The sequence below is a fragment of the Ostrinia furnacalis genome, unplaced genomic scaffold, assembly GCF_004193835.3.
Source record: "Ostrinia furnacalis isolate ACB-3 unplaced genomic scaffold, ASM419383v2 OfSCF3507, whole genome shotgun sequence".
NCBI classification, from domain to species: Eukaryota; Metazoa; Arthropoda; class Insecta; order Lepidoptera; family Crambidae; genus Ostrinia; species Ostrinia furnacalis.
Window position 1 is genome coordinate 447,298 of NW_021133746.1, and position 20,713 is coordinate 468,010.

Here is a 20,713-nt window from a genome sequence, read left to right on the forward strand (position 1 = left end):
TTACAGAATTTCAAAATATATATATAAATCTATTTCAAAATATTTAGTCGGCCGTTTGGTGCAGTGGTTCGAAACGGACTACTATTCCGGAGGTAGCGGGTTCGATTCCCGCACAGTACAAACATTTGTGTGCATGAACATATTTGTTTGTATTGGACTGGGTGTTTTCTATGTATAATAAGTATGTATTTACAAAAAAAAAGTATTTAAGTATGTTTATATCCGTTGTCTAGTACCCATAGCACAAGCTTTGCTTAGTTTGGGACTAGAAGCGCTGTGTAAAATGTCCAAGGATATTTATTTATTTATTATTTATTTAATTATAAAGATCTTTAAATAAAATATGTAAATCTGTATTAATGCTCTACCTACTACCTCTACCACACATAATAAAATTCTCTCATGATGATCAATCAATTTTAAGTTTCACCTATTAGATATTCCGGTCAAGACTTTATTTTATCGGTAATTAAACATTTTTTCAAGTTTTCAACAAAATCATGTAAGTAGATTTAAAAATAATAATTCCCAATCCTAATAATTTACTTAACAAAAACTCCATAACTCTTTCCGTCGGCGTTCACATTGAGGTTAATCGACATCCAGTGTTGACAGGCTCTGTATACAACTTACATCACACTCCGTAACGTCAACATACCAATCAATGGTACTGCGGTGTGAGGTAAACATTTCACTTTTTGAAAGCTTATTTTAATGTTACTATATTTTATTTGTATTATACATAATGGTACTCGTATATTACAAATTCATTATTTTTATTCACCCAAGCTTTATAAAGTCTAATAAAATTATATGTTCGTTCGTTCGTTTCAGCCGAAAGACGTCCACAGCTGGACAAAGGCCTCCCCTAAGGATTTCCACAAAGACCGGTATCCGGACCACAAAGTATGTACCTACGTTTGATCCTTTTAATATTTTGAATAATACAATAGGTTTTTAAAAGCGAATTCGGTGGCGTCCATTTTAAAAAAACCAGGTTAAAATTATCCTATGTCCTTTTCCGGGACTCAAACTAAGTATTTTTTTTACTTATACCAAATTTCATCAAAATCGGTTCAGTGGTTTAGGCGTGCAAGCGTAACAGACAGATTTACTTTCGCTTTTAGTGATTTTATTAATTAGTAAGGATTTAGATAGAAATATCCCGAATAAACTTAATATCGACCACAAAAACATTCACTCTCATAAAATGGGTCATTAAACGTAACAGACACTCAAATCACAAAGTCATTAGCAAACCCAAAGGGCGATTCTTGACANACCGATTATAATAATTATACACTAGATAATTGTAATACTTCTTGTACAAACTTAAGATGTAAATGCTTTGTTAGTTTTAGCGCAATTTTAAGGCATGGTAATTTTAGTTTCTCACGCACATGCACCCTTAGGAAGCCTTTAGGATTTTATTGTCGGAATGTTTAACACAAGTCTTTTTAGTGTTTCGGCGACGTAACATGTGGTGTATTATTAGTCCATTGAATTATTTTAACTTTGTAGGTATTAAGTAACACCAACCGTTGTAATGTCTATCTATTGTTATCCTTACGTATTATGTTTGCGCCAACCTTTGCCATGTGTTTCATGCTATTGTTTTGTGTGTATCTTCGCGCAGCGCAGCAACACAGCGCGTTGCATGGCACGTCACGCATCAGCTGTTAACTTTTTGATCCGCCATTTTGGTAATTAGGGCTTTAAACAAGGGTCCGACGCTGTTTAACTTGACAGTTATTTAAGCAGTCACTAAGACGTTGGTTAACACTAATTATCGTTTTTGAGTTAAGATATTATTTAATAGGCCGTTAAACTGTGACTTAATTTTAATAAACGTTTATAAGTAAGGCTGTTAGTTTGAGTCAAAATTCAATCAGTGCCCGAGGTATGGGAGCGGCGCGGGATATTGTTTGTTACGTCAAATGTCAGCTAAACTTTAGATTTGTATGCTCTGTCACGTCATATTTTATTATTTATCAAAACCTAACCCTTTCCGTGCCTAACTAAAAAATTATAAATGCAAATGTAACTCTGTCCAATAAGTAGGTAGGTATGTCTATCGCCTATTCATGCTTCAAATAATAAAACTGAGAAAAATTCCAATAGATTTTACTTATTAAACTTACTCGCAATAAAGTTTATGACTTACCAGTACCACAGATACCTACTTGACACTAAAATTTAGTATAAAATAACTAAGAGATGTTTAGAAATCGACTAGAACGGAAATCCGTATCAACACGTGCCAGACCTCTAATCTAATATGTGGCTTTTTTCCTACATTTTTTGCCTTAGAGGTCAGTTATAAATTGGCCGGTCAACTCCTGCTGTGACCGCATGCAGCATCTACCGTGGGTCGAAAACCACAACTTGTACCTAAGTAATGCTTTGAGTTGACTCTCTATAAAAATTTAATAAAGGTAACGTAACGTAACGTTACGTAAGTAGGTAAGTGCATTGTGTCATTTTCAAAAAATCCCGTCGCTCAAACTCCCTACATAGTTTACCGTTTGTAAACCTACAATTTTTTTTAACCTAGGTAATACCTACCTAAAATAGTTGACCGAAACTGTGCGAGCTAACTGAGCTTTTGGCATCTACTGAAAGCTAAGTTAAACAAACAGATGTTTAACTCAAAACCAATTTAAAATCAATTAAGAAGTAACTTTGCCCTTTAGGATTCATTATTCATTAATCATTATGACTCTCACCAAGTTTCATTTGTTTTACACTTCTGGCCAAAAAAATGGGACAGAAAAAAATCATTTAACACCTTTTCACTGACAAAGAATTTGGGTTTGAAACTTTAGTTATTAAATACTTATTCATTCCGTATGATATTTAATAACAAACACGTGCTGGTATAGACAGTAAAAAAATTATGACAATAAAATACTATATCTTTGTGCCCATAATGTTTTTGTGAAAGCAGTAAAATAAAGCAGAACTGTTCGGAAGCACGTCAAGTGTCAGGTTACTGCCGCGGAAGTCTATGGGCTTACACGGGGTTTACGGCTTAATTATAGACATCCGTTTTTAAGTGTGAACTAATCTAAGAAAAAGATTGAATTAGTTTGTTAGGTACGAGAATCAATAGGTGCTAAAGGCTACAAGCTGTAGGCAGTAACACAAATAATTGTTTTTTTTGTAATCTAATTAAATCATTAAAAATTAAACTTTTTTATCTTAAGACTTTAAAACGCAATGAATGAGAGTAATAAAAATATATTACAGAATTATGAAGATCTTTAAAATAAAATATGTTATATTATACCCTAATCTCTAAATCTGTATTAATGCTCTACCTACACATAATTATTCTCTCATGATGATCAATCAATTTTAAGTTTCACCTATTAGATATTCCGGTCAAGACTTTATTTTATCGGTAATTAAACCTTTTTCAAGTTATCAACAAAATCATATAAGTAGATTTAAAATTAATAATTCCCAATCCTAATAATTTACTTAACAAAAACCCCATAACTCTTTCCGTCGGCGTTCACATTAAGGTTAATCGACATCCAGTGTTGACAACATCACACTCCGTAACGTCAACATACCAATCAATGGTACTGCGGTGTGAGGTAAACATTTCACTTTTTGAAAGCTTATTTTAATGTTACTATAGTAATTTATTTATATATAATTGTGTATTACAAATTCATTATTTTTATTCACCCAAGCTTTATAAAGTCTAATAAAATGAAATATGTTCGTTCATTCGTTTCAGTCGAAAGACGTCCACTGCTGGACAAAGGTCTCCCCCAAGGATTTCCATAAAGACCGGTATCCGGACCACAAAGTATGTACGTTTGATTAATATTTTGAATAATACAATAGGTTTTTAAAAACGAATTCGGTGGCGTGAAATTTTGTCTGTCATAAATAAAACTCTATCGCACGTCCATTTTTAAAAAACCAGGTTAAAACTATCCTATGTCCTTTTCCGGGACTCAAACTAAGTATCTCTACTTATACCAAATTTCATCAAAATCGGTTCACTGGTTTGGGCGTGCAAGCGTAACAGACAGATTTACTTTCGCTTTTAGTGATTTTATTAATTAGTAAGGATTTAGATAGAAATATCCCGAATAAACTTAATATCGACCACAAAAACATTCACTCTCATAAAATGGGTCATTAAAAGTAACAGACACTCAAATCACAAAGTCATTAGCAAACCCAAAGGGCGACTCTTGACACCATGAAATCATACGCTTTATTTACACACGTAGTAAACAGATCCGTGCGACAGAGACGGACATATCCCACGTATGCGTGTGTAGGAACGAAAAGGGACTAACGATGGAGCCCCGCCCACAATGTGTTATGCATTCAGGATTGGCTTCGGGCCGCAATCTATACCCCATCAGTCTTCCATCGCGCCTCTCCACCGCAAGTAATTAGCTCAGTGTTACCATTAGTCAGCTGTTATGAACCAGTGACCATGGACAACTACGAACAGAACAACGAAGTGTCTACTTCTTACAACAACAACAACTTAAAACACAACTTTAACTGCAAGAGTTTCTACGAATACGCCGAAGTTGATTGTTTGGACAAAAAATTTGTTGACCAGAAAAATTACAGGAAAATTGAAGAGGATGCATTGCAGCAGCATCACTTGGGAACACCTTTCTTGGTGAAAGATATCCTCAATATAAACCAGCCGCCCAACTACTACGAACATTGGAGGAATAATGATCGAGAGAGAAGAGCCTATGAATATTCACCAGAGTCGTATCACCAGCCTCAAAACTACTGTTCTCCTGAGTATTTCAATCAGATGTACCCCAACATACCTGTGCATTCCAATGTTGATCCTTATTGGTGCCAAGAAGCCTACCCTGAAGTCAAAGTTGAAGACTATTACGCTTACAATCCTTACTGTCATAATCTGCACCAGCAAAACTACGAGCACCACCAAGAGCCAGTTCCTCATCATATAGAAATTGAAATACCTCCTAAAGACCAAGTGATCAGAGAACCGGTTCAAATTCATCCTGGGTCAGTCGTAGACCAGAAAAGAAGTGAAAAAGGATCAGAACAGTTGCAAAATCAGCACTATATCAATTCTGATACTCTTGGAAAACTTTCTATGACGCCGAGGAAAAATATAAGTAAGTAAACTTGAAAATCATACCTCTTAGTTTACTGCAGAAAGAATAATGTATTACTTATTACAGTTAGATTATTATACTGTACTCGTATCACCTACTCTATTATTATACTATACTACGAGTGTACTTATACAATTTTTTCTTAAATAAAATAAATAATATTCCCAATTATGCGCCAGCATTGAATTTAGATGTTTTTCTTCAGCGAGAACGTCATTCTAGGCTTTTAAAGAGCCATGTCAATCTCTTTTTTGAGATTTTGTGTTTTTTATTCTAATTTATTTACTCTCTTTTTCAGAAACCCCAACGCCTACTATGAAGGCTGACAAGAAAGACAAGAGCATCAAAAGGAAGCCAAGAATATTATTCTCACAGACTCAGGTGCACGCTTTGGAAATCCGTTTCAGAGCACAGAAATACCTGACTGCGCCCGAGAGAGAAGAACTGGCCAAGAATCTCAACTTATCACCTACACAAGTCAAGATCTGGTTCCAAAACAGGCGGTACAAGAGCAAAAGGATCAAGTCCCCTGAAGTGTCCACTTCTACTGATGCAAAGCCAAGCAGACAAACTGGGAGGAAGCTTTATAAGCCAGAGAATAAGGACGATAATCAAACATACGCGTATAGAGACGTGGATTTTGATAAAAGCCTCGAAGGAGAAATTCTTACCACGACTGTATACTTTGATGACAGTCTGCCGTATGAAGATGTTCCTAAATTTTACGATACTAAACTCGATAGCGACAATGTTGATTCTTCTCATTTGCAAGGTTATATTAATAAAAATATTTATACTGATGCTAATATTAATACAAAAGACACATCATACAATGAATCAGAACTAAAAAAATATTATCCGATGAACTATGTCTGCTCATAGTTTTGTATAAATCCCAAATCGAGCCATAGACTGACTACCAAAGAGTATTTTAGTGTTATTATTGTTATAAATGAAAATGTACTTAATTTTATTTCCTAGCAAGCTTTCGCTATGCTTGTTACAGCTGTAAGGCCAAAGTATTTTTAGATATTATTATTATCCTACTGTTTTTAAATAAAAAACTACAAAACATAAGTTTTATAATTTGCCAGAACTCCACTTGAATCAACAGAATTACCAAACAACATAGTTTTATTTTAATTCTTTTATTTTTATTGTTGTAATATGTAAAATTAATCTTGTGGTCCATAAAGATACCTACTGCTAATATCAAATAAATCAAATTATTTCTAATCTACATAAATAACTGTATCATCAACTATAAAGAATCAAGACGAATCATTACTTTCTCACACTCAAAAGTATTACTTACACCAAATAAAAATAAGTTGCAATTAATACAAACAAAAAGTGAAAAGTAACAAAAAGTTACAAGCTTTCTCGGGTTGTTCCAATATGTTTTTTCATTCAATTTGTAAAGATAGCTTTTATCTCAATTGCTACCATACCGCCGAGACAGGGATGCACGCCACACAGTTTCGTTTAAACGACAGCGTTTTTTCTCTCCTTGGTGTTTATTTTTATCCAATAAAACGAGATAAAAATAAAATTTATATGAATGAGCACAAATAATTGAAGAATTTGTGTATTGCGATAGGTATTTACGTATTGACGAAACTATCAGCGAATACAACAAATAAATAAAAATAAATCAATCTATTGTTCAGTATGGTAGAAATGACTGTGATTCAGACTGAGCAGAATTCAGCCCTTTTCAGCCTTCTCGTGGATGTTGTAAAAATTGTCTAAGAGAAAAATATGTGAACTTCAGGACTCTACAGCCTATTTGTGGACAAAGTGGATAATGTTACTTATCTACTAAGCTAAATCCTTCACTTGCTTTTGGTACATTAGTGACGTCGTGCTCGAATAGAGGAGACTCAAATGGCCATCAGGCCAGTGAAGTCATCATCATCAGCTGATGATGAATTCAATTTTAGTTTATAATTTAATTTGACTCTTTTGAAACGCTCTAAGTTAAGAGTAAGACGCATCTCTGTGGCGAGCCATCCCCGTACGAGACGCCCCGCGGGCGCCGGCGCCAACGATAAGATATTGATCCCTCGAACACGTGTCTGTCCTGCACTGTGACCTGCTCTGGGAATCGAACCCCAGCACCTGTTACTAAAAGCTTTTATGCGGTAAGCGTGCGCGATTTATTAGATTTTTTGTGGTTTTTAAACGGCCGTAAAATTTGGTTTTAAAAATTTTACGCTGCAGTAGTTTGGGCGTACTTGAAGTGGAGTATAACAGATCTTTATGAGATTTTATTATTCTCGTATCTTGAAATAAATAAAAAAAAAATTTTTAATAGTATCCTACTCTCATAGAACTTGTGTAGCCCAGTATCTAATACAAAGGGTGTAATCTAATATTATACGCCCTAAAATCATGTAAAGCCTAAGGTATTTTGACATGACACTTTTAAGGCTGTGTTGCACCACCTAACTTTGACCGTAACTATAACGATGACCGGGATTTTTTGGATGGAGTTTGACAGATTTTTGACGTTTGTTAAAGTCAAAGTAAGATGGTGCAACCCAGAGACTTTAACCACTCTAACACGCACGATTTCTGAAATGACTTACAAGTGTAATAAACTTAACTTAGGTTAAGGTCCAATTTGTCTTTACATTCAACCAATCATAGCTTCAAGTTATGCATTCAGCTTGAAATGAGTTTGGGGCGTCATGGCTATTCATAAGTTTTATTCTGTTTAATTCTATGTGTGTCATTACGAAAACGTTTTTATATCTTCCATTATCAGTCCTAAACGCTAGACAGATGAACTAATTCTGATTCACTATCCGGTCGAATATAAATACAATAAAAAGCAATAAAACGACGGCCGGTGATGTACGGCGAATGTTTGATGTATTAATATAGTGGTGCTTTTAAGGTTATCGCGGGTGGGAGGTGATCTGGCGATAGACCGCTGCTGCGCCCGCGCACCTGTACACCCGCAGGGCAAAATGGATGGAGAATACTGAATTATATTTCATAATTGACTTACGGGATAAGGCACTTTCTTTACATAATGAAGGTGATAATAAATTTTATTGAGAAATAGTCAGAGACATCAGTAATTTTAGATAAAAAACGGTTTAATTAAAAACTTTAACTTTAATTGCACATGCGTAAAATTGGCACTTAATGCTAAAACAACTTATTTTCTTACCCTTTCAAGCAAACATAAGAGGATGAGTTTTGTTGAAACATCAGCAGACTAGCTGGCATCAAATAAAGAAGATTGCTTGCACTCAAAAAGCTGACTCCTTTCTTCATGCCGATCGCATTTGTCCTGTGGGTATACACCATTACGGAGCGCGGCTCAGCAGCGCTCGTTAGCTTTTATTTGGACTGCGGACTCCTGTTCCACGCTGCAGTCGCAAGCATGAAAAATTACCCTAGTCATTGTTTTTGAATAGTATTCCCTCGTTTTAAACGCGAATAGAGTGGTGGACGAAAGCAGGCAACATGACCCTACATAGAAAAGTTTTGTAAGAACTGATCAGCATTAAATACCTACCTCAAAGATGAAAACCATTTTTCGTTGCTTAGAAAGACCTGTCCTGTGACCCGTCAAAGATTTTTGGTTTTATTATGGGAAAACCGCGGTGTGTCATTTTAAAAACTTGACATAGGTAATAGGCGATACGAATTTTCAAGTATGTACCACTGAGGCTATTAAAAAGTATAAAAATAACAGAAAAAGTCTACTCAAAAATTATCATTTTACCATTTGTCCAGTTTCCTTGTCCCGCAGTGCACGGCACTGTTTCTCAGCGTTATCAGTACATGTGCGGGTTTAATGCTCGCGCTCGATTAATTGCCGATGATCCGCGCCCCGGCCGAGCCGACCGAATTAAATCATTGCTCATGTATTATTCGTTGAACATGACAGCCACAGTGAAAATCATTACTCATTTAAACCTTTCTTGGGTGTGAGCTTAGATATAAAGCCTAGATGGTTAGTCTTCATACAAACGCTTCGTCAAAAAAGTGAGGTAAAAATCTTATGTTATTAGTGTCATCTTTGTTGGGAGTGTGGACAGTGAAGGCGATTTCCCCGAAAGTAGGGAGATTTCCAATACGTTTTTAATTATTTTATAATTTACTAATCTTAAAGTGTGAGGCAAATTGAACACTCAGCGTTGAATAGAGCTCTGTGGTTCAATATGTGACGCGCACTGTCAGGACAGACCTCATGTTTGTGACTACGGGCGTAAAACCATTGCTGAAACAAATCTTCATTATCATTAAGGGGGCGTCCATAAATTACGTGAGACTTTTAGGGGGGGGAGGGGGTCAACGAAAACCTCACTAAATCTCACGTGGGGGAGAGGGGGGGTCTCGGAAAATATCACGTAATTTTTCCCGCAAGAAATAGAGTAAAATTGCCAGAAAACTGGGTTATTGAAATAAAAAAAATGATTTTTTTTATGATGATAATGACAATATTCTAAACCGTCTAATCAAATTAAACTAAAAATGCCTCCATCTGCATTTGTGAACACTAAAGATGCATGTCGAAATTAAGAAAATTCGAAATTAAAAAAAAACGTCATCGGCATGGCTATTGCGTAAAAAATTGGCCGAGTGCGTGTCGTGCGGTCGTGCCACGCGCAGTGTAGGGTTCCGTAGTTGTCTGTCGTTACCACAATATATTTCAGAAGCAAGCAATTACTAGGGGAAAGTAGTACGAGATGATCCCCTTAAGCGGGAATCGCTGTAAAATACATATTTTTCAAGGTAAACCAAAAACAAAGACGATTACTACTAGTATATTTATCTATCCAACTTTCCTAATACTCAAAACCAGAAATTAATTGAGGTTTCATTAAAATATTTAACTTTTTGCAAAACCTTACAAAGTGATCATCTTGTACACCCCTGTGGGTAAGATGATCCCCCAGGTCGGGGTAAGATGATCCCTATGATTCTATTTTATGATCTATTCTATTCTGGTTGTATTCCTTTCTGAGTACCTTATTATGCGAACAAATCGTTCAAAATTATAAAAGAAAAACATTTACGAATTAAATAACTAAAATAACTTATTCTTCCTTAGCACCTGCCAAAAAGCGTTTAAATAATTTAAGCGCTTTTTGGCTTGAGCTGGGTTGCATATATCACAAATAAATTCACCTGCTTCATCACCCTCTACCTACCCCAACACATGCTTTATGGCCCCATTTTCCACATGCACAACATTATGTTCATCCTTCACCCTTGGTATCGCTTGAAAATTTTTTTGTTCAGTACAGCCACTCAGTATCATCTTCTTCAGACTCAGGTGAGTTATATAAAGTTCTCTTTCTTTTATTTGACCTACCTTTACCTACTCCATTGCCTTTTTTATTTCATTCCCAGGGATCATCTCGTACATATAGGATGGGATCATCTTGACCCAAGTCCCACTTTTTGTCAAATTATTTACTAAAATAATCTACAAGTACGCGGCTACGTTTTTATGGCCAAAATATTAAAATTAAACATAATAGAAAGCCTAACCACAACAGTAATTACATTTAACATTGTTAGAATAAAAGTAACATAAGCTCAAAGTCATGCCTATTTTAGATCAGAACGACACATTTTTTCTTTTTTCTCGTCAAATTCGATGTATCGCTCACGCCACCATTACGATTTGACTGAGGCGGGGAGGTGTCCAGAGCTATGTTTTACCAGTTAAAGAAATTAAATGACGTTAGTGGTTTCAGCACAATCGCGAAAGATCATCTTACCCCAAGGGATCAACTCGTACTACTTTCCCCTACATCTAAAGTCACTTTTCATATTTTCTTCGGTTAAGAAATTGTATAATACATGTGTCAAATGACTATTACTCATAAACTAAGTAATGTCTCTTAACCGTTATAGTTTTCCTTGAAAAAATTCATCCCCACTTTCATGCAGGGGAGCTATCCTAGAAATATTTTTTTTTTCAAAATTTTATTTTACCGTTTTGTCGGCGTGATTAATATACATACCTTCACAAAATTAGAGCTCCCCAGTGCCAATAGTTTCCAAGCGAAACCTCGGACAGACAGACAGACATATCGAAACTATAAGGGTTCCTTGTCAGGCCTACGGAACCCTAAAAATGACATTACATACGTAGGAAAATATTATGTATTCGTAGTTAAAATAACCAATAGTCAAATTTGACAGATGTCAAACGACAAGTGGTTAAATAACAGGAAAAATGTTTTTATAACAATGTTTAACTTGACTTTCAGTAGGTACATTTTTTAACTATTAGTTTACATTTTATTAAGGCTTGGTATTTCTTCTAAAGTAGGTATTTCGCGCTGTCAAAATCTGCGCGCGCAATTCTTCGCCGAAAACAGCGCGTCAAAGAGCTCCCGCCACAATTTTCAGCTACACAGTATAGAAATACGCAGTTGGTTAGGTTAGGTTGACTTCCTTCCCTTCAAGCGTCACACTCACAACACTTTCTAATAGAAATCATATCCAAGTGATACAAATTAAAACACCTTTCAGACTTTTTGGGAATATATTCTAGAATCGAATAAATATAAAATATAACTGCAGAAGTAAACACGGTTCAAAGTGGCCGTGGCGTCGCCCGACCTTCTGGAAGTTCTGCGCCGGCTTAAGAATTTCAAGATTATTTTTTTTTAATTTTTTTTTATGATAAGTTACTCTTAGTAGCGATTATTCAGAGCTTGGATAATAAATTTAATTATAGTTGTTGCAATTCACGAAGCTTTGCATGTGGTTAATAACATTAATCAGTATAGGTACGCATCAATTTTGTTCAGTCTCTTTGTTTATTAATAAANCATTCTCACTATTATTCGTTGAACATGAGAGACACAGTGAAAATCATTACTCATTTAAACCTTTCTTGGGTGTGAGCTTAGATTAATAAAGCCTAGATGGTTAGTCTTCATACAAACGCTTCGTCAAAAAAGTGAGGTAAAAATCTTATGCTATTAGTGTCATCTTTGTTGGGAGTGTGGACAGTGAAGGCGATTTCCCCGAAAGTAGGGAGATTTCCAATACGTTTTTAATTATTTTATAATTTACTAATCTTAAAGTGTGAGGCAAATTGAACACTCAGCGTTGAATAGAGCTCTGTGGTTCAATATGTGACGCGCACTGTTAGACCTCATGTTTGTGACTACGGGCGTAAAACCATTGCTGAAACAAATCTTCATTATCATTAATTACAATTAAGTCATTGCTCATTCAGTATCATTCGTTGAACATGATGGGATAATAATTAGCCATGGGATTTGGTGAAAATGATTACTCATTTATTTACATTGTATCTAAATTCTATTGTCACTACTCTAAAGCTAAATCAATAAAATTAACCAACATAATGGTCTAAATTTATAAGCTTTCATAGCCATTTAATTAAGGAATTAGGTTAAAAAACATCTTATGTCGCATAATGTTCTTTACATTTTGCTTGATAAATAAAAATACCACATTATCTCATTAAGAATTACAGCACTGTTTGGCCGCAGAACTGACGGCCGATGGGGCAGCAAGATCAGAATCTCTGGAGTGGAAGCCTGGTACCGGAAAACGCAGCGTGGGACGTCCAACCCACAAGGTGGACCGACATTAAAAAGGTAGCAGGAAGGCGCTGAACGCAGGCCGTTACCAACTGGTCAACATGGAAATCATTGGGGAAGGCATAGTGTTCAGCAGTGAACGTCCTATGGCTGAAATGATGATGTTGTGATACCTACTAAGTACGTTGCTTACCATTCTCAAACCTTTTCCTGAAGTCGGGCAGGGCAATCACAAACTAATTTCCACGTTTCTGAAAGTAACTCTCCAACTACGCCTTTCTTCTACGCATTGCATACCTACTTACTTATTTCAGCTCCAATCTGTAAAAAAAATACAGTGAAAGAAAGAAAACAAACGCCTTATCAAATCGCTGAGGTCGCGTCATTCCGCGCCTCGCAAAAAGCCGGTAGTGTGGCGCCGCGCCGCCAATAAATTAACCATTTTGTCACCACCGCCCCTGCCCGCCCCCGAACGCCTAGCGATCAAGAAAAAACTTTAAGTGGTCCACGCCGTTTTTTAATAATTTTTGAGTTATGAAAAATGTGTCAAACCAAAAATTTTTTACCGTTACACTTTGTTCCAGTAGGTAATTATTCTGTTAAGTCCTATGTTTTCTAAAAAGTTGGTAAACTATTAGTGTTTGAATTACTTTTGACACATTGTTGGCTATCAACAACTATTTTTTTTTCAAGTTTGATATGTTTTTTTTTTCAGTTAACCGTAGTGTAACTGTAAAAAAATCTCTTTCGTTCCAAGTCCCAACAGGCCCAATTTCAAACAACTTTTATTAAAATTAGTAGGTTTATTTTTTTTTGTTAATAAAAAAAAATGTAATGATTTTATTCGCGATATTGGACGCGGGAAGAGCTAAACGGGAAGAACTGAACAGTACCTCTAGTACGAAAAACTTTCGAGTTCGTTTCGTTGCGTATTCAAAGTGTCATCGAAAAATTTTGTATGAAAAATTAAACAGCGCCCCCTAGGGCGGCTATAATATAGGGGGCGCTGTTTAATTTTTCATACAAAATTTTTCGATGACACTTTGAATACGCAACGAAACGAACTCGAAAGTTTTTCCTACTAGAGGTACTGATCTGTGGCATGACCGGTCGTTAAGGAAATCTTTGGGGGAGACCCTTGTCCAGCAGTGGACGTCATTTAGCTGAAACAAACGAACGAATGTTATTTATTAGTACATGTTGTTATCCTAAAAAAAATATTACCTTAAATTAAGACCCCAAAAAGGTTTTATTTTTTGCATTTGGCGCCACCTTTCGTATCAAAAAATCTTGCCACTGTCATCTTTGACTAAAACAAATGCGGGGTCAAATTGCGCAATCCCGGGAACAAAAAACGGGGTCACACTGGACCCCATGGCGCGAATCGTGTAAAATTTGGTCTGACTTATTGTTTCCATATGACGAAGGAAGAAGTGTATTAAATTTAAACGCCATCTGAAAAAAAAAACTTATAGTAATTAGTTGTTTTATAATTTAATAAGCTCTAAGTTGTAGGTAATGTAGGATGTAGGTAGCTACATAATCGAATTAATTAAGTTGTAAGTTGTGCCTATTGATTATTATGCACCACCTAGTACCTACCTACCTACTAAGTACTAAGTACCTAACTTAGTCATTTTTCTGCCTGAACCAAAGGTTAACTGGATGAAAATAACATAAAATATGAATGGCATTAAGTTCGCTCTTTTGCACCTTGTTCAATATGCAAATAATAATTTATGTAAGTTTAAAATCAATAAATTATAAAAATTAAAATGACTGGAGTTAGTCATCGTGATATTAAACTACTTTCGGTCTGATCATCACTTTTCATCAGGTGAGATGCAGACCAAGGCTTCCCCCATAGAGAAAAGTAATACATGCTTCCCCGTTGTGTATAAGAAACGCTTTTACGCTACAAAACTACATTCATTTGAATATCGAATAATCGATTCATAGCAACCCGATTAGTCATCTACCTCGTGGAGTCGAACAATCTCGGAGTCGGCACAGCCGCGATTATCGTATCCATTACACGTTAAATAACATGTGGCTTGTGTCACGACGCACAGGGGAGGGTTTAAAGCTTTACTATACGACGACCTCGGTAAAATTTTATTATTGAAAGTAAGTTAGTATGTTCATCATCATCAACAGCTGTAGGAGCATTTATTTAACCAAAGGCAAATCCAGGATTTGGCTGGCCAAAGGGGTAGAGAAGGAAGGTCATAAAAATGCCATAAGTTCTCAAAATAAGCGCCATTAGTACATATCTAGGTATCCGTATCTGTAATTCGGGTTAGTCCCAACGGCCCCGGTGGATCTGCCCCGTCAACGGGGTGGATGGGAAAAAGTGTTTCAACGTCCCCGGTAGTCACAGTCTTAGCGTTCAACGGGGTGGTTGGAACACATCAAGTGTCAACCACCCCGGTATATCGTTTAACGGGGCGGATGGATCAAATCAAGTTTCAACCACCCCGGTATTTCACTAATCGTGGCATACCGAAAATAAAACCTGTTAATAAAATAAAAAATAATAATAATATGTAAATAATAATCAGTTTTATTTAACAGTCATTGTTTAAAAAATCTTCAGCATAAAAAAGTAAGTTTAATTGTCACAAAATATTATGGTCATAAACTTAAAGATTACTTTTAAAATCACAGATGCGCAATTGCATTAATCAGTCAATATTAATAACACTCTAATAGTCTAATGTGATAAAAAGTAACTCTAAAATTGTTACAAAATATTAGTATTTAAGCATCATAGATACGTATTTTTTATTTGTTTGTATTGGACTGGGTGTGTAGGGGTTAGTTTCTACGTATAATAAGTATGTATTTACAAAAAAAAAGTATTTAAGTATGTTTATATCCTATGTAAAAAAAATATTAAATAAAACCAACCGAAAAATAAACATGAGTGACATAAGTTACTTATTTGAACGTAATTTCTATGGACTACTTCTAAAAGAAGTTTTTTTCATAAAACTTGTTCATCATAAAAAAAGTTAAGACCAAATCTTTTTAAAATACTGACAGCGTCATCTAGTGGTTAGTAGAAAATATTTGAGAGAGTCTAGTTGCTTTTCATAAGCACCCCAATATACGTGCTTTTAGTACTACTGCTGCCCTCTATTGTTGAGTAGAAAAACTTCTTGAAAACAATCCATTACGCCCTCTACCGTAACTTTGAAGCACTTTGTCATAATACATTAGATAATAGATGGCGTTAAATATGGAAAAAAGTAAACCTGAAATTCAGCATTTCCATCAATGAAAGTCGCCCGCAGTTTCATTAGCTTGGATTTCGATAAAAATCTAATTGAGTATGGGCTATGGCCTATTTGGTTTTTTGGTGTTACTTTTGTAATGCTTTGCATTAAGAACTTAATAAGTAAGCTTTTATTTTTTTTATGATTTACAAACTTACAATTTACAATACCTACCTATTTAAGTTCAGTCGTTATGGAAAACCTTGGGGAGGCCTTTGTAGACGTCATTTGGGTAAATCGAACGAACGTATGAATTTCAGTCACACTTTTCAGTCATTTAAAAAACTTTACTGACTTATTTAATTAATAAATGTTATTATAATATATCTGAATTCTTTGACGATAAATCTAATTAGTTTATGTAACTGCCAATTTTAATTGTAGTCTGACAAATTGTATGCTCTTTCAGCGGAACATAGTGATACTGCCTACTGCAACATGTCACCATTTTACCTATGATTCACAGTAAATAATTTTGTATTGTATTGTATTTTTAATGTGTAGTAGAGGATATCTTTTCTACTTATTACATAACTGAATTAGGGTGGATTCGACCAAACAAGAGTAAATAATATCGATGACAACACCGTTCGTTTAATGTACAAAAAATAAAAATACTTTCTTTTAAATATTTATTTGTACCTACGTCCTTTTAAGCCAATGCAATTCCAAAAGAGCAATAAAGCGAACATCAAACAAAGGCGATCATGGCGAATATCCTGAAAGCGCTCGCAATTGACCGTAAACCGGGCTCTTAGCGAGTGATTGATTATATTGGTATAATAATATAATACCGGTATAACATCGGTAATGTCGGAGCGCCGCAAATATACCACTTATGAGCACTTCGGGCGACCACTTATGACTGACACAGACTTAAGAATGTTCTAGAGTTGAGCATACTCACTAAAACTCATTTATTTATGCAAGTAAGTAGGCTTTTAAAAAGCACTTTTACACGTCCAATCCCAGTATTAACCCTACCACTGCTTCAGGACAATAAATGGGCCAGTGTTGGGGAGGAAGCATCGCAAGAAACTCGGTCAACTACTTACTGTCAGCCTCCTTTTTAAGGTTTTATTACAGTTTACACTTGAAAATCATCTTTTCGGAGGGTGCGATTCTGTACTTTTAGACAATGTTTTATTGTATGTAGACTTAGGTATTTAATTTAAGATGATAATAGATTTATTAAAAGATTTATGACGGTGTCATGGGCGGCGTAATAATTTTCCATCAGATGATCCGTCTACTGATTGGACTCCTGTGACTCCTGTGCCATAAATAAGACATTGATACTTTACACAAATGCACCATTTAAGCAAAAGACAAAACATAATAATAATCTACTATAAATAATACAATTTGTAAAATTTTACAGTTTTTTTTCAGTTTTATAGGAACGCTGAAAATGACAAATTAAAGTGAGAAATTGTGTAAGATTATCTTTTTTCAGGTTAATTCTTTTTCAGAAATTTTCTTTTTCTGGACTTTTCTTTTCGGAAGTTTTTTTTTCAGGAATTATCTTTTCAGGGCTTTTCTTTTTCAGGACCTTTCTTTCTCAGGACTTTTTCTGAAATAAGATTTCGACTCGATCCTCTATACTTTATTCCCACTACCGACATACTCGCACGTATTCACAAACGATGCTTGCTTAAGTGAAGCAGCAAATCAAACGCATAGCGTTGAATAGAGCTCTGTGATTAGTTTGTGTTTTTGCGTCTACGCGCTCTGTGAGACATAGTAATGTTTGACAAAATTAAAGGCACCATTTCAGCGAAAGACTTCAAATTTTCATTTTTTCAGGACTGTTCTTTTTCTGAAATTTTCTTTTTCAGGACTTTTCCGGAAATAAAATTTTGACTCCTACCTTACCTACCTTATTTCCCACTACCCACATAATATTTCATGTTGTACAAGCGATCATGTCAAGGAACTACCTTGCTCTATGGATTGACCACTCCATGGCATCGGATAACCACTCAAAGAGATGTATTAAGTACATCATCTCAATGAAATATAAAACGGGTTTGTTTTGCGAGCACTATAAAATCAATTTGGATTTTATTACATTAGGTTTATGAAATGAAGCTACAAACTCGTTCCTATCTTAAAGAGAGAGAGAGAGAGAAAGGAGTTTGTAGTACTATCTTACTTTAACCACGCTTTAAAATTGACAAACGTCAAAAATCTGTCAAATTCCATAGAAGAAACACCGGATATTGTTAAACATAGTGACGGCCTAATTTTTTTTTTCTACAACTGAACAGGGAAGTTATTGGCCATTAAAATGATGGAGTAATGATAATCATGCTGAAGCGAATGCTATGAAGACAAAAATAATGTGAACAAGTGTTGGAATAAATTAGCATCCTGAAATTCTAATAGTTAACATACAATAAACTAGTATTTAAACCAGCGCCTTAATCAACGTAGGTATCTGAAGCCACTGAAAAAAGTACTATTAAAATTAATTCAACATAGGTTTAGTCGCGTTCTTTTTTGTAGAGAGACTTCGTGACGGGCATATTTTTCAGCAGGCTACAGCAGCTTATTTTTCAGCAATTTTGCCTGAAAAATATTACAGTAAGCTCCAATAAGTCTTTGTGATACCCAGCAGGCGTATTGTCAAAATTAATTGGCTTCACACATTACATTATAAGCTCTCTTGCATTATGAGCCCCAATATGTAGAGTCAAATCAATGTCAAACCCATCCAATTCCAATTTCTTCAAAACAGCACTGAAAATAACTTTTTCAGTACGTGCGGCGTCCGCGCCAATTTTCCTTCGAAAAAAATCACTCGAACGTCAAGAAGCTATTAGCCCAAAGAGGCCGCACTCGTTTCAGCAGCCAGAAAAAAATAAAAGAAAATTCACGTTGACACTTCCACAGCTCGTTTTATTGGTGGACCGCAGCCGCCTGGCTCACCTGATTGGCCGATTTAAATGGGGCTCTAATGAGGGAAAAGGACGTGCGCCTAGGACCGACCGCGGGCAATAGGCGAGAGTGAGATGGATAGTCACTTCTCGGGTACTTACAGATAAAGCAAGCGTTAACGGTGGGCGCTAAGGAAGTCATACAGTCGATNTTTTTAAAATTTTAGTTTTTTTTTTCAGTTTTATAGGAACGCTGAAAATGACGTGCTACAAATTAAAGTGAGAAATTGTGTAAAATTATCTTTTTTCAGGGTTGTTATTTACAGAAATTTTCGTTTTCAAGACTTTTCTTTTTCAGGACTTTTCCTGAAATAAGATTTCGACTCGATCCTCTATACTTTATTCCCACTACCGACATACTCGCACGTATTCACAAACGATGCTTGCTTAAGTGAAGCAGCAAATCAAACGCATAGCGTTGAATAGAGCTCTGTGATTAGTTTGTGTTTTTGCGTCTACGCGCTCTGTGAGACATAGTAATGTTTGACAAAATTAAAGGCACCATTTCAGCGAAAGACTTCAAATTTTCATTTTTTCAGGACTGTTCTTTTTCTGAAATTTTCTTTTTCAGGACTTTTCCGGAAATAAAATTTTGACTCGACCTACCTACCTTATTTCCCACTACCCACATAATATTTCATGTTGTATAAGCGATCATGTCAAGGAGCTACCATGCGCTATGGCTTGACCACTCCATCGGATACCCACTCAAAGAGATGCCTACATAATCTCAATGAAATATAAAACGGGTTTGTTTCGCGAGCACTATAAAATCAATTTGGATTTTATTACATTAAGTTTGTGAAATATACTACCTATCCGTATAATAATGTACCTATCGTATAGAAAATGTATAATGCAAATCCCCGTGGACAAGTGTTTGGAAAATTGGACTCAACACCTAGGTTTGATTCGAATATGAGACATATAAAAATTAAAATAACTTTTTTTAACCACAACTAAAGAGGGAAGCTCTTGTGAAGTGATGATCATGCCGAAGCAAATGCTATGATGACAAAAATAATGTGAACAAGTATTGGAATAAATTAGCATCCTGAAATTTTAATTAGCATAAGTACATTATACTCTACCTACTTGTATTTAAATCATAGCCATAATCAACGTATAGTAGGTATCTGAAGCCACCATTGAGTTATAATGTACTACACTAGTAATATTACCTCAATGGAAGCCACTGAAAAAAATACTACCAAAATGAGTTCAACATACCTAGGTTTAGCGCTTTTTTTGTAGAGAGATTTCTTGACGAGCGATATTTTTCAGTATGTGGCTGCTGCAACACAGTGAAGGCCACTTGTGATTCCTGAAAAATAAAACATTTCAGTATGTTCAAGTAAGCTGCAATATAATGTGTTTTTGATGCTCAGGAAGCCTTTTTTCTAAATTATTTGTCTGCACATATTGCATTATTAGCTCATGAACCCCATTACATAGAGTCAAACCAATGTCAAACCCATCCAATTTCATTTTCTTCAAAACAGCACTGAAAATAACTTTTTCAGTACGTGCCCAATTTTCCTTCGAGAAAATCACTCGAACGTCAAGAAGCTATTAGCCCAAAGAGGCCGCACTCGTTTCAGCAGCCAGAAAAAATTAAAAGAAAATTCACGTTGACACTTCCACAGCTCGTTTTATTGGTGGACCGCAGCCGCCTGGCTCACCTGATTGGCCGATTTAAATGGGGCTCTAATGAGGGAAAAGGACGAGCGCCTAGGACCGACCGCGGGCAATAGGCGAGAGTGAGATGGATAGTCACTTCTCGGGTACTTACAGATAAAGCA

The 20,713-nt window shown here is 35.6% G+C and overlaps 1 protein-coding gene across 1 annotated transcript; it reads left to right on the top strand.

The window, feature by feature from the left end:
* The first annotated feature begins 4,398 nt into the window (after positions 1-4,398).
* LOC114357837 (homeobox protein Hox-D12) lies at positions 4,399-6,179 on the top strand. Its single transcript, XM_028311622.1, has 2 exons — positions 4,399-5,138; positions 5,437-6,179. Exons 1-2 carry the CDS (start codon positions 4,466-4,468, stop codon positions 6,018-6,020), a joined length of 1,257 nt encoding a protein of 418 aa, XP_028167423.1. The 5' UTR covers positions 4,399-4,465; the 3' UTR covers positions 6,021-6,179.
* The last annotated feature ends 14,534 nt before the right edge of the window (positions 6,180-20,713 follow it).

What these genes read in the sequence shown, in the direction of transcription:
- LOC114357837 (XM_028311622.1), top strand. Translation starts at nt 4,466, where the DNA reads ATGGACAACTACGAACAGAACAACGAAGTGTCTACTTCTTACAACAAC. An exon ending in GACGCCGAGGAAAAATATAA is followed by an intron (nt 5,139 to 5,436) that starts GTAAGTAAACTT and finishes TCTCTTTTTCAG; the next exon opens with AAACCCCAACGCCTACTATG.